Source organism: Neomonachus schauinslandi, chromosome 11 (genome assembly GCF_002201575.2).
Source record: "Neomonachus schauinslandi chromosome 11, ASM220157v2, whole genome shotgun sequence".
Lineage (NCBI taxonomy): Eukaryota > Metazoa > Chordata > Mammalia > Carnivora > Phocidae > Neomonachus > Neomonachus schauinslandi.
Genome location: NC_058413.1, coordinates 54,631,754 through 54,646,009, shown reverse-complemented (window position 1 = coordinate 54,646,009; position 14,256 = coordinate 54,631,754). Strand labels below are relative to the sequence as shown.

At 51.0% G+C, this 14,256-nt stretch overlaps 1 protein-coding gene across 7 annotated transcripts in view; it reads left to right on the top strand.

The window, feature by feature from the left end:
- XRRA1 (X-ray radiation resistance associated 1) overlaps positions 1-12,027 on the top strand; it is a 60,638-nt gene extending 48,611 nt beyond the window's left edge. For 3 of the 7 annotated variants that reach the window (XM_044919286.1, XM_021704651.1, XM_021704653.1), the window contains 7 exons: positions 4,394-4,487; positions 5,336-5,451; positions 7,060-7,407; positions 9,967-10,165; positions 10,930-11,045; positions 11,257-11,362; positions 11,766-12,027. In XM_044919286.1, coding sequence (XP_044775221.1) covers positions 4,394-4,487; positions 5,336-5,451; positions 7,060-7,407; positions 9,967-10,165; positions 10,930-11,045; positions 11,257-11,362; positions 11,766-12,019 — 1,233 coding nt within the window. In that variant the 3' untranslated portion in view covers positions 12,020-12,027. The remainder of the gene's footprint in view (positions 1-4,393; positions 4,488-5,335; positions 5,452-7,059; positions 7,408-9,966; positions 10,166-10,929; positions 11,046-11,256; positions 11,363-11,765) is intronic. The other 4 variants (XM_044919288.1, XM_044919289.1, XM_044919290.1 and 1 more) reach the window with 4 other exon arrangements.
- The last annotated feature ends 2,229 nt before the right edge of the window (positions 12,028-14,256 follow it).

The window sequence follows — 14,256 nt, the reverse complement described above, 5'->3', positions numbered from 1 at the left end:
GTGAGCCAGTGTCCATGGCCCATCGCTCCTTGGAGGTGCCCATCTTTCCTTAGATTCCAGTCCAGATGGTTGCCCTGAGACCTTAGCTCTCTTGGAGATGCAAGAAAAGTTATGATGTTATAGTTATTCTTTTTTCTTGTTGTTAGGAGGGGAGCAATACTTTCCATTTTTTTAAAAATTTTATTTATTTATTTCAGAGAGAGAGAGAGAGCATGAGTGGGGGAGACAGGCCAAGGGAGAAGGAGAAGCAGGCTCCCTGCTGAGCAGGGAGCCCGATGTGGGGCTCGATACCAGGACCCTGGGATCATGACCTGAGCCAAAGGCAGACGCTTAACCAACTGAGCCACCCAGGCGTCCCTACTCTCCATTTTTCTATATGCTTACTTGAGTTTTTAAATTATATTTTTCTTTATGACAGTTATCACCTAACATATATATCTTTTTCTTTATTGTCAGTTGTCTACTGCCAGAATGTAGGTTTATTTGAGAGTAGGACTTTGTTTTGCTTATAACTATATCCTCATCATCTGGAACAGCACCTGATACATGATAGGTACTCAGTAAGTTTGTTTGATGAATGAATGATGTTTTGATCACATCAAGGAATACTCATGCTACCTGTGTTGAAATTAGTATTCAGTTTATTAAAGTTACAAATTTTAAAACCAATTCTGTGTTCAAACAGAACTTAAATGTCTAGAATATCCACTCAGAAATCTAGTAAGTTTTGTGTCAAAAGTAAAATCAATGGGGTGCCTGGGTGGCTCTGTCGATTGAGGGTCCGACTCTTGATTTTGGCTTAGGTCATGCTCTCAGGGTCCTGAGATCAAGCCCATGTCAGGGCCTACAGCCTCCTTAAGATTCTCTATCTCAGGGTACCTGGGTAGCTCAGTCAGTTAAGCATCCGAATTATGATTTCAGCTCAGGTCATGATCTCAGAGTCCTGGGATCGAGCCCTGCATTGGGCTCTACACTCAGCAGGAAGTCTGCTTGAGGACTCTCTCTCTCTCCCCCCTCTCTCTGTCCCTCCCCCAGCTTGTGTGCATGCACATGGTCTCTCTCTCAAATAAATAAGTAAATCTTAAAAAAAAAAAGATTTTCTATCTACCTCTCCCTCTGCCCCCACCCCTACTCACACTCTCCCTCTCTCTCTAAAAAAAAAAAAGTAAAATAATCACTTTCATTCAACCTTTAACTAATATTTACTTAGTTCATAAATTTGACAGATTGTTGTATTTGCCTTAACCCAATGAAATTGGACAGAAATACTAAGTTGTCATTGGACCCTGAATTTATTATCAGTGGCATTCAACTCACTTTACAGGGATAGGCTAGCATGATGGCCAGATTTTCCTCACTACCTCAGCCAGAATCCTAAGTCCTTATCTTCAGCTGGGACTTAATTTCACAGAAAATATGACATCCGTGCCATGGGTATCTTTCAACTTTCTATCAGTTTTAATTGTAACTTTCTTCAACTCTTTAGTTGCCTGATTTGGATGGATGGAATTTTGCATCCTGACAAAATTAAATTTAATTCTCCCTCCCCTATTCTGTTGTGCGTGCTTCTTGACCATCTGATTTGTATATAAGAGACTCTGCACCCCCCCCAAAAAAAAGACTCTGTACCCTCTTTAGCCACCATTTTATAGTTATTTATCAACACATATTAGACTTCCTTGTAGGTTCATCCTCCTTCCCTCCTTCCCTAGAGTCTAGATAAAAAGTCAGCAAATGTTTTCTATAAAGGGCCAGATAAATAAATTACTCTGTCACTACTACTCAATCGTGTCCTTGTAGCACAGAGGACAATGTGTAAATGGATGAGCACGGCAGTGATCTGATGAAACTGTATTAAACAGATGGGGGGGGATGGATTTGGCCCACAGGCATTATCTGCCGACCTTGGTTTTTGTATGGCCTTCAAGCTAAGACTGATTCTTAGATTTTTAAATGGTTGAAAAATCAAAAGAAGGATAATCCTTCATGACACATTAAAATGGTATGAAATTCAAATTTCAGAGTCCATCACTAAAGTTTTATTGGAAAAGAGCCATCACACTTACTTACGAGTTGTCTCTGGCAGTTTCTGTGCTATAAGGGCCCAGTGGAGTAGTTGCAACACAGCGGGTATGGCCAGTAAAGCCTAAAACGTTTACTGTCTGGTCCTTGACAGAAAAACTGTGCCAAGTCCTGGTCTCGATGACCAAATGTTCCAGCTGCTCAAGGCCCGCGCCTCGTCCCTCACCTCTCACTCTGGACTCTCTCCCTGAGATGCCTTCATATACCCACTGGCCCACGAACGGTGGCTCACAAATTTATAATTCCAACACAGAACCAGTATCCTGCATACTCCAGACCAGTGTATCCACTGCCTACCTGAATCTCTACTGGGAGGTCTCAAAGGTACCTCCAAAGTACATGTATCCAAAGTGAATTAATGATCTTCAAATTTGAAGGTCTTCCATCGCCCCGGATCTTAGAGAAGAGCTCCATCACGCCAAAATCTGGCTGTCATCCTTAACGTTTCTCTTTCCTTTATGTCCCTCCTCACCGCGCATATCTAATCTGTGACCAAATCTGGTCATATGTGGGTCCTCATATTTCTGAAAATTCACGTATTAGGTCCCCAGGGACCAAGATCTTTCTAGCTTTTGTCTGGCCCTGACTTGCATCTCTAGCCTCATTTTCTCTCTGCTGTTAATCAAAGTGGCCTTCTTTCCACCCCCCAGCTGGCTTTCCTCCTCCTCACTGTGAGGCCCTTCTTGCATGGTTCTCCCATGGGGCACTTCCTCTCTGCAGTGGGTGGGGCACGCACCGTGAGCTGCTGCCACACACTTTCAATTCCCAGGGACCTCCCTCAGTAGAAGTCTATTTCTTGCTTTCACAAAATCCACTGTGGGTATTCCAGGTGGGCTGGGGGCCTCCCATGTGATCTTGCAGAGACCCAGCTCCCTTCTGGCTGTGGCTCTGTCCTCCCGTAGGGCCTGAAGGGGATTTTACTCGCTCCTCTGCATCTGGCAGGTCGATGGTGGATCAGGGGAGGGGGGTGAGCAGCATAGAGGGTCACTCAGGAGGTTTCAAATGGGCTGTGCCCAGAAATGGTCCCTTCTACCTTGTTGCATATGACCTGAGTCATATGAGCACATCTAGTTGCCTAGGAGGCACAAAGACAGTCTGGCTGTGTGCCCAGAAAGTAGAGAGAACGGTTTTGGTTAATATAGAGGTTTCTATGCTGTGCGCTCTGTCCCTACCTCCTCCTCACCCTTCAAATCTCAGGGAAGCCTTCCCTATCTCCCTGCGTGGACCAGGGAGACAGGGAAGGACTTCCCACGCCCTCTCTCATGGTGCTGATTACAGCTGCAGAGCTCCCATCCTTCCTGTTACGGCTTCAGTGCCTGTGTCCCCCCAGGCAGCACTCCTTGAGGGCAGGAGTTCTAGCAGTTTTGCTCATTTCCAACCTAGTGCTTGACATATGTTGGCATTCACTAATACTTATTGATTGGATGAACACAAAGATAATGGATAGGTTCATTGCCCAGTGGACATCTAGTGCTACCCAGTGGGGCTCCAGAGGAAGCCAAACTGAAGGGCCCTCCCTCTCGCAGTCCTCGGGCCTTATTGCCTTCCACGGGTCCTGAGTCTAACCCAATAACGTTCAGGGTGCCCAGGCATCTGAATGGCCACTGCCCCACTCGTGGCCCCTCTGATACTGTTCTGTTGCTAATAGACACCCTCCCCGAGGTTGTTCCAGCCACTCTGCTCAGCAAGGATTGGGTATTATTCGCCCTTCAGAGGCTGGCCTCATGGGGGTAGAGCAGCCTCTGGGCCCCAGACAGCCGGGAGGTCTTCCTTATCATTGGCTCGGCTTATCCCTTAGATGAATGGGTCCCCCCTGACTGCCTGCCCCCTGCCCATCCCCAGCTCAGTGCCCAGAACAGGCCTTAATGAAAGAGACCATCAGGAGTGCTGTTGACAGACTGACAGGGTGTGTAGAGGTTGCATTGAGGAAGGTGAAGTGCCAGACAAATTGTATGCTGAAGTCAAAGTCATTGCCCTGCCAAACTTCTAGACTCTTTGTGCTTGTTCCTATTTTGTCACCAACATCTCCATTCCTTGGTCTTGGCTATATGTCCAGTGTGGAGAAAACAATTCTTAACTTTCAAATGTGAAACAGTGATGTGGAATTTCAGACAGGATCCTGATCTGTGGGTGTGAGCAGGTGACATCGCAGGAGCAGACCCTGCCCAGCACTGAGTCCAGTACAGGAGCCTCACGTCCCCGGCCCCACCCCTGCCCTAGCAAGCATGTAGCCCCGCGGTGTGGGGCCTGGCAGCACTTGGGCAGAGGTGGGGCGGTGCCGACCTGAAGCTTTTCCCCGTGTTCCTTACAGATCGCAAAGGAAGATGCCATCCTGCCAGTAGCTCTTTTCCCGTCGCTCTGCGAGCTCATCTTTCATAACAACCCTCTGGTGGCCCATACACGAGGTATGGTGCCCACAAACCTGTGCTCCCACCCCGGTGCCCAGGGCCAGTGTGGGCACCCTCAGCCCCACCTCATGGATGCTGAGCCCCTGGGCTCTGCTGTGGTCATGGGTGGACGTGGTTCATGGTGCATTTGGGGACGGAGAGAACCACAGATGTTGCTGACCACCTGCTGTGTACCAGCTTACCTGACAGCAACCTTGTGAGGCAGGCGTCATTGTCCCCGTGCTCAGTGAAGGATGCTGCGGACCAGGGAGGTTCATGATCTACCCAAGGTCCCACAACAAGAAAGAGGCAGAGCTGGGAATGGAACACAGAATTAGCTAGATCCTGCATGAGATCTTTAAGTGCCACCTGGCTTTGTAGAGCAGGTCTGTGGTGACCTCATTTCCTACTTCCCAGCTGGGGAGGGGCCTGCAGGGGAGGCATGGCTGAGCAGGGGAGAGGGATGAGAAACGTAAAGGGCCACGCACGAGGTTTCAAATGGGCTGTGTCCAGAAATGGGTGCTGCATCCTGGTACAGTGGGTGCTGCCTCAGTGCTATACCTTGGAGGCATCTTAGAATCCTGGGTCCTAGAGTGACACCAGCAGAGTTCTCACCCTTGCTTTGCACTATCCTTGTTGCCTTGGGAAAATTTCTTAACCTCTCCATGCTTCAGTTTCCTCACCTATTAAATGGGAATAATATAGGTACCTATCTCCTGCGGTTGGTGTGAGAATGATGTATTCATTACATAATAATGATGTATTAATGTAAGTTAATACATGTCTGGCAGTTTGAACAGTGCGGGACACATAGTAAGCCCCCAGTAAATATCTGCTAATAGTAATCTTCCCCATCATGACTCCAGGGGTCCCTCCACTGCTGAAAAGCTTCCTCCAGGAGCGGCTGGGGATCCACTTGATTCGCAAGAAGATAGTAAAGGCCAAGCATCATATTTTGATGCCTTGGAAGGACTCGAGGAAGGTAAGGCCTGCCAAGCCTGGAGGAAGTGGAGCCTGTTTTACTGCATGTGAACTGACCTGGGGAGAGAGTGCCCTTCCCCACTCATCATGGATTCCTTCTGTTAGGTCTGTAGTACTAGCATTGTCTTCTCCTTTCCATGTCTGTTACACACAGATACACCCAGAAAGGACAAGACAGTCAGAGGGTCCCAGCTGCCAGAGTAGGGAGAAGCTGTGACGGTCATGGAATCCTACCCCCAACTTTGACAGAGAAACTGAGGCCCCGAGAAGGAGCTGTGGAGAAGTAGGGGAGAAATCAGTCTGAAGACCCGGGGATAAGCCTGGCTTCATCACTTTCCACAGCTGCCTGAACCTGGGCAAGAGCTTTACCCTCTGAGCTTCAGCTTCTCAACTCCAAGCCTCCCTGAGCTGCTGAGAGGACTGGATGAAGCAACAGATACAAAAATATGTTATAAACCCCCAAATCCATACCTGTGCAAGTTCTAACCACCTGTGGGAGTCATGGATGGCTGCCAGGCCTAGAATACACATCTCTTACACATAAGGAAGCATTTCCTTATGTTGAGAGCAGTCTGCCCCCCAAAACCAACCCCAGCCGGTGGTCTTAGACTTACCTTCTGGGATGCCATACAGTTTCAAAAGGATTGCAGGAATTTCTGTGAAATGCTTCTCCCTCCTGAACTTTAGCCTTCCTATAACTAAAAGCTGGACTGGGCATTCCCAGTCCAGCTTATTCCATTTCTACAGTTGCCTTACAGTATAGTTACTCCCTTTCTACCCCCTCTGCAGCCTGTCGCTGTCCAGCCAAACTCTAGTCTGGAACCCTTAGAGGACCAGCACAGAATTAAAAGCCAGAAATAGACAGAAATTCAAAAGGTTTCCATCATCATCCCCTTGTTTGTTGCCTCCTCTAAGGATTGGAGTATCTCCTTCCCATCAGCCAGCCTGAGAGGGGCACAATCAGAGTGAGCCAAATGCTAAGTACATAATCCTCTCTCCCATGATGACGGGCTTTCGGTAATTAAGGAAGCTGAGGATTTCAACAGGAAAGAAGTTATTTCCTTGGTTCTGAACCCTGAGAGAGATTTGCCTTACGAAACTTCATTTAAGGTATAGGGACCAGCATCCTGAAAGGGGCTTGGTGCTGCTGCCTTCCATAAGGGACAGGACCATCTCCTCCAGGTCTTCCTAGGAGTCCCTGAAGAAAGTCGAGGGCACTGTGTTAAACCTTGATCAGAAGAAGAAGGCTGTTGAGAGCCAGAGTGATATGATCAGGGATATAGAATGAGGCAGAAATCAGGTAGTCCAGGCTCTGCCACCAAATAATTCTGTAACCTTGGACAAGTCATCTTACCTCTCTGAGCCCTGGTTTCCACTTTTATAAAATAAGGAGAATTACTTCCTGGGTAGTTTGAGGTGTAAATCAAGCAACATCTGTCATGTACAGGGCACATTGTAGATGCCCAGAGTGGGATTTGGCTCCCTCCCTCCCACTATGAGCCCTCATCCAGTACCCTGATCACAGTACCAAGTAGCCTTAGTCCAGTGAGGTCTGGAAGGAGAGATTCTGATTAGGAAGCAAACCAGTCTAGCTTTTCTCCCATGACAGGTGAAAACCCAAGTCCCAAAGGTGCCAAAGCAGCCTCTGATTCTCCATCACCTCCCTATGACCACGGTCCAGTCTCCCTCAAAGGAGATCCCAGAGTCTGAGCCAGAGCCGACTAAAGAGCTCTCCGCTGCCAGAAGCAGTATTCTGGAGTCACAGATACCTATCGAGGGCATGGAGGGCCTTTCCCTGTCCCACCGGACCTTCGTGCCCCTGCCTCCCATCTGCTCTGATTCCACCGTGTACAGTGAAGAGACCATGTCCCACCGCAGCAACAGACCTGGCCACGTCAGCCCGCAGCACCTGTCAGATGAGGACACCAGGAGCATGGAGTCCATATTCTTGACCCAGGTGCCTGGTCCCCCTTCCCCTGCCTTGTTCCTAGCTCCCAGAGGCTCCTATACAACCTTGGCATAGCTGGCTTGCTGTAGGCAGCCGGAAGTGAGTCCAAGACAGGTCCGGAAATTAGAAGGAAGCCCCCCCCCGGCAGGCCCCGCAAGCCCCTCCGGGAGCTCCGCTAGTCAAGGCTCCTGGTAGGGATACCCATGGAGACAAGTCACGGTCCTGTGGCACAGACAGCATCTGGGGTCTGGCTGGGGCACGGTTCTGACCAGTTTTTCGGAAGGGTTTGCTGCTGCCTCTGCCTATCTGTATAAGGTCACATCACTTTTGATGCTGCCTCTGAATCCTGGGAATACAGATGGCCAAGACAAAGGTCTGCCTTCGAGATGTCCTCAGTTTGATGGGAGAGTGCAGGAACAATGCATGCAGTCAGTGCCGAGACTAAGGGAAACCCAGGCGCTGGGAGCCTGGGGGAAAGAAGGATCCTCTGCCCAGACCAGGAGGGCTCCTGAAAGAGGTTCCAATGAACTGAGCTTTGCAGGCTGAGTAGGCAGTGACAAGGTGAAAACATGGGCAGAAGGGCATCCTGCGCAGAGCAAACAGCATGAAGCAGGCTACAGAGGACAGAAATTAAAGTGGCATGTTCAGAAACCACAGATGGTTCAGTGTCTGGGCGGCAGACAGGTGACACATAGGAAAAGGGCAATAGGAGGCTGGAGGAGCTGGTAGGGCCCCGCGAGCATTATTCTTGTACCACTGCCTTTCCTCAGCTCCCCACCTCCCATCTCATGCCTCCAGTCTGCCAGATCTTTCCAAGATACACATGCATACATTTATGCCTGACTCCATCCATCCCTTATTCCACAGATGACTTATAGTGACATACACATTTATACGGTATAAAACTTGTCTTTATGAACTCTATCAGAACCTTTTAGAACAAAGCAGAATATAAGTAAATATTTAAAAATGAGCTTGAAAAAAATAAAATGAGCTTGAGAAAGTTGGATGAAAGGAAAATATGGACAGGAAAGGAAATAAGGTCTCTGTCACTCTAACCTGCTCATCTGCCCTGCTGCTCTCGTTACAGAGGTATATTGCCAAAATGCAATTCTGGGCTTCCTAGGAGCCAAAGGAATACAATCAACTGGGAGTCACCGTGATGGGAAAAGCTTTTCTTCCCCTTGCCAGATTGCCCAGGCTGTGACCTCCAGTGCAGTGAGTGTGGAATAGAAGCAGAAAGAGCAAACATGTCTTATTCCTGATCTCAGGGAGAAAGCTTTCAGTCTTTCACCATTAATTCTGATGTTGTGGGTTTTTCATAAATGTCCTTTTTTCCTGGTCAAGGAAGTTTCTATCCCTAGTTGAGTGGTTTTTTTTTTTTGTCACGGAGGGGTGTTAGATTTTGCCAAATACTTTTTCTGTGTGTACTGAAATGATCATGTGGCTTTCGTGCTTTATCTATTGGTGTGTCACATTAATTGATTTCCAGATGTTTAAGCAAGCTTGTCTACCTGCAATAAGTCCCACTTGATCATGGTATATAATCCTTTTTATAGGTTGTCAATTTAGTTTGCTAATATTTTTTGAGGATTTTTGTGTTTATGTTCATAGGGATATTGGTCTGTATTGTCCTTCTGTGATGTCTTTCCTTAGTTTTGGTTTCAGGATAATAACTGAGAGAATGAGCTGGGAGTGTTCCCCTTTCTAATTTTTGGAAGAGTTCGTGAAGGATTGGTGTTAATTTTTCTTTAAATGCTTAGTAGAATTCACTTGTGAAGCCATCTGGCCCTTGGCTTTTCTTTGTGAGAATTGTTGAGATCTCTACTTGTTACAGATCTGTTCAGATTTTCTATTTCTTCTTAGCCACAAGCTTTCATGAAGTGTATAAATAACATCCCTACATGAAATACAGGTCTCATAAATATGTTTCTTATAAAGCCCTTAGGGTAGGCTAAAAATGTGAGTTCAGACAGTGGTCACTCACCCCCTTAAAACTCCTCTGTGGCTTTGCTATCGCCGTGAGGATAAAGAAAATACAAACAAAAACAAAAGAAACACCCTCAGGTTGGCTTTTAAAAGTCCTTACTGATCTGAGGCCTGCTTACTGCTCCAGTCACCCATCTCTTCACAGTACACCCCAAAGATACCAACTTAGAGTACCCCCAGAGCCACCTTGCCGGGTCTTACACGGGTGGCTCGGCCCCTGCTCTTCCTGGCCCGCAGCAGGCCTCTCTCCCCAGCACTTGTAGCCCACCCCTCTCCCCATCCCTGCCTTTGGATGGGGCCATCCTGCTTCTTCAAGACTTTGTGCAGGTTAAGGCCTCACTTCCTCCAGGAAGCTTCCGAGCCCCACAGGGAGGCAGGGTGAGGGCTTCCTGGGCTCACCCAGAACCTTTGTGCTCCCTTCTCCTCTGGCGCTTACCAAGGTGCACAATCACTGTCTGCTTTCACGGCTGCCTCCTCTCACCCCAGTCTTGGTTCTTGCCCTTACGGGGCCCAGGGTGGGGACCCGCACAGAGCTGATGCTTAGACATGTTAATGGAAGCTGATTTTCTTTGGGCACAGGTGGGTGAGCTGCCTTCCTCCATCCTCCAGAGGGATGATTCATCCATGAGGGAGGAAGAGCAAAGACCACCCCACACAGCTCCCAGAGAGGTAAAGAGGGCTTGGAGGAAGCTCCCGACTGCCTCCCTCCCCAGCAAGTACCATGGCTACGAGGAGCTGCTGACAGCCAAGCCTGATCCAGCCTTTATTGAGCCAAAGGGTATGTGAGGAGAATGGCTCCAAGACGGGGGCCCTCTCCACAGCCCAGAGCAAGTCAGGGCAAAGCTAAGGCTGGTGGCATGCCTCACTTCCAGACCAGGATGCTGTCCTTTGTCAAAGGGCTCCTGAAGGTGTCCTGGTTTGGAGCCTCCCATATCAGGACCCCTGGCCTGGGCCTTCAGTGGATTTTGAGGCGCCACAGCTGTTCCGAGATTCTAGCCAGTCTAGGCCTAGCTGCTCTGGCTGGAAAAGTGTCTCCAGGAAGGGTTTGATGAACAGCTACCCAGACTGGCCAGATTCCTGAGCTCCTTCCCAGCCCAGCTGAGCCCCAGATTGAACATCCCCAATCCTCTCTCTCTGGTTTGAGGCAAGGGAGGCAGTGCTCCCTCTGAGCCCCTCATTTCAGACTGATGTGTTAACAATACTTGTGCTTTCAAAGGAACTGGCACTCAGCTGTGCTCTCTTGGGGGTCAGTCCCTGCAGTGTAACCCACTGTGTTTAATGGGGTTACATTGCGTCCAGTCCCTTTCCCCATTCTAGTGCTATTTTTCCATTAGGATCCGTGCACCCAGGGGACGAGTATTCACTGAATGAATGATGGAGGTTCTGGCACTGCAGCAGATCAGGGAGAGATGGGGGCAGTGTGTTCCTCTTGGGGCCTCTCAAATCCTTTCACCCAGGGCTACTGGGGAATGAGAAAACTGGGGAGGCATCCAGCAGATGGAGGAAGAGTACCTTGCCCCAACCCTTGCCTTTTTGCCTTAGGAATCCAGAAGAACGCGCAGGCCCTGCAGCGCATGCTGAAGTGCCCCCTGCGGGGCCGCTCTTCCAAGCCCAGGCTGGACGCGCTTCAGAAACACTACGTCCCCAAGGAGAAACGGGTATGCGGGTCAACCCCACCTGGTTGCGTGTGCGACTGGCTCCTCGGGATCCCCCAGGTAGAGCCGTGGCTGTCACCTCACGGCCTTCTGAGGGCTGTGCTTTCCCAGTGCCCCCAAGTGCTCTCCTGCATGTTGCTGCGTCTGTATGAGGTATGGCCCGGAGAGGCTGAGCACCGGACTGGGGTGACAGCCTCCTCTTACCTTGCGTCAGGCCCAGAGGATCCCCGTTCCACCGCCACGGAAGACTAGAGCCCAGCTGCTGGATGACCTCCTCGTTCGCATGCGGGATCCCCAGAACATTACAGAGGCTCCACTAGGTACAGCTCTGCCCGCCCCCATCCCCGTCCCTGTCCCCGTCTTCAGCAGCCAGAACCCGAGACAGACAGAAGTTCGCTCATCTGCCGGGAGGAGGCTGAGGGCCCTTGGCGTCTGCCCCCGCCCTGCCACCTCTGCGGACGGAGAAGCTGAGGCCTGCCTGGAGCGAGGCAGGGAGTTGCCTAGAGTCACACAGCATGTTACAGACTAGAACTAATGCTTGAGGTAGAATCAGCTGGCTTCTTACTGCCCAGAGCTGGGGAGGCCATTCTCAGTCCCCGTAGCATCCTCCTTTCACTCCATCCCACTTTTTGGGGGTGGGGGTGCTCTGGACACAGTCCCTCCTGCTTTGGGCTAGGGGGCCCCAGAGCGAGTTTGGTGCCCCTCGGCCTTCTCTCCCTGCAGGAGCTGTCCTGCACCAGCGGACTGAGCGGCGGCTGGTGAACCAGAAGCAATACTTGGAGGCCAAGCGGCTGCTGAAGGAGTTCCAGGCCCGCTACCGGCAGCTGGTGCGCTGCTCACTGCGGACAGTGTTCAGGGCCACAGCGCCGCCCCCGGGCCGCCCAGCGCTGAGCGAGGGCCAGCCTAGGTTTGGCCGCTTCCTTGAGTTCATGGATGAGTTCTGCCAGGGGCCCATGGCCAGCGACTCGAAAAGCTAAGGGCTGTGCACAGGGCCATGCGCACTGCCCCGCCTGTGCCCGACGCCCTCCCAGGGCTCCGTGCCCTGGACCGCGCCTTGGGGCCAGGTGGGCCAGGTGCAGGCCTCAGACCTTGGCTTGGCCTTGCCTGCTGGCCACAGAGAGTGGGGAACTGGTCAGGATCTCCCCTCCCCAGGCTGGGCAGGACCCAGCACCTGGCCCAGCAGCAATAAAGAGTAGGTGCATAGAGCAAGGTAGCCCGCATGTTTTCTTGTAGATCGGGCCCGCCTCCCAGGCTAGACAAGGATCCCGGCTGATGCACACATCCTTTAGGAAACCTGCCTGAGTCGCACCTGTCCAACAGAGCTGTGATGAGCCCTGGGACAGAAAACAAGGGGGTTGATGGAACAGAAAAGCAGCACAGACTCTAAAGCTCAGAGAATTGAACCAACCCATCCACAGCCTACAAAGTGTGCATGTTGCTGGGGTAGGGGGCAAAACTGAGCCCTCCAGGCCCCAGAAAAGGGGCTTTATTTTGTTGGGCAGCTTTTCCCATGATAAGGGCAAATGGAGAGGAGGAAGAAGAGAGGATCGGGAATTCCCTTATCAGATGGCGATGGCCACAAAGTTGTGACAGTTGTGGTGTCCTAAGGTCCTCTAATCCGGGATACCAGCTGAGGTCCCATATGCAAACACTGTGGCTCAGGAACGGATCCTGGGGCTGTACAAGGTCAGCCTGGGCTCCAGTTCTGGCCAAGGCAGCCTGTCGGGTTGCCCCATTTTGTGACTGTCCAAGAATCAGCACCTGCTACAGAGCTGGATCTAGAGGAGGCCACTGGGACTGAATTCCAGAGATGCGCATTTGGGAATGGTCTCCCTCTGCGCCTAAGGCTACTCTCCTGGGGGTTGTAGCATTCAGACCCGGGGGCAGGCATGCAGTTCCCAGGGCCCAGGAATGAGTGGCACAAGGATTAAGGACCCTCACCAAGGCACAGACTCCTCCAACTTCAGTTGCCATTAAGGTGATCTTCGAGCTAGAATCTTGCCTTAGAGCCGTGGGTCTGACAGAAGCCTGGTGGCGTGTCTGCTCATCGCGACTGTGAGGCTGTTAGGGCACAGAAACGCCTGCTCACGCTCCTACTTGGCCACGCAGTCTCCCACACGTGGCCAGCGTCCGCTCTACAGCCAGCTGTGGTCACAGCAGACGCACACATCTGCATTCCCACAAGTCACACACACAGCCACGCGGCCGCACATGTAGTTACAGCGTCAGTTACATCACAGCGACACAGGCACCCGGACGGGTACACGTGGTACCGGCTTCCCTGACAGTGACGCTCGCAGGCAGGGTGTGTTGCTGACTCACCACTTGGATCTCCTGGGGCCCCAAACCACCCTTCCCCTAACGTGAGGAGGAGAATCCGCCCCCACGGTGACCCTGTAAGCCATGCTGGGCTCCAGGCCTAGAGAACGGGATTGCACTTTGCAGCCGGCAACACTTACCAGCCATAGGCTCTCTGGCCTGAAAGGCTCCTGGGAACAGCCTATCCCAGCCTCGAGACCGGAAGCCTCTTGCGGTCCCCCTAACCGATCGTTCAGCTCCTGCTTGCACCCCTGCGGACGGGGAACTCCCTCCCTCCAAAGGCTGTCCCTTGCTTTGTTGGTAAAGCTACCAGGCAGTTCTAGCCACTGGGCTGAGCTGTCTGCCTAAGTCCCTCGGTACGCCCAGCGCTGCTGTTTGCTCAGGAGTGTATCGGCTCCCTCCGCCAGGCCAGGCCAGAGCCCTCCACCAACGTGAGAACATCCCGGAGAGGCGACACCTATCCGGGCCAAACGCTCTTTAACGTTCTCAGTTACTCCACCTAAGATGGCATCTGAATAAATCAGTTCCTCTCCTAGTGCCTGTTTGAAGTATGAGAGGCAGGGTCTCACAACGTCTCCCCACCCGCCCTCCCGCACAGGCGAATTGCTGCATCTCTGGAAGCCATACAAGCACTTTCCAATGTGTCCATTCTTTTCTGTCTCCAGAGTGATCTGGACTTAATACATTACCAGGGTTCGATTTTTAACCCTCTTATTTGCTATATGATAAAGGGCAGGTCATTTAGCCTTACCCACAGTGACAATGGGGTTTGCAATCTCTGTGGGTCCTTCTGGTGTTAAAAAGACACTCTGAGGGCTCTTGTGTGAGCAGGTTTCAGTTGCTTGGTTTCCTGAGTTTTGTCCTTTTTTGAAGAGACACGAACTAGTCCTCATCT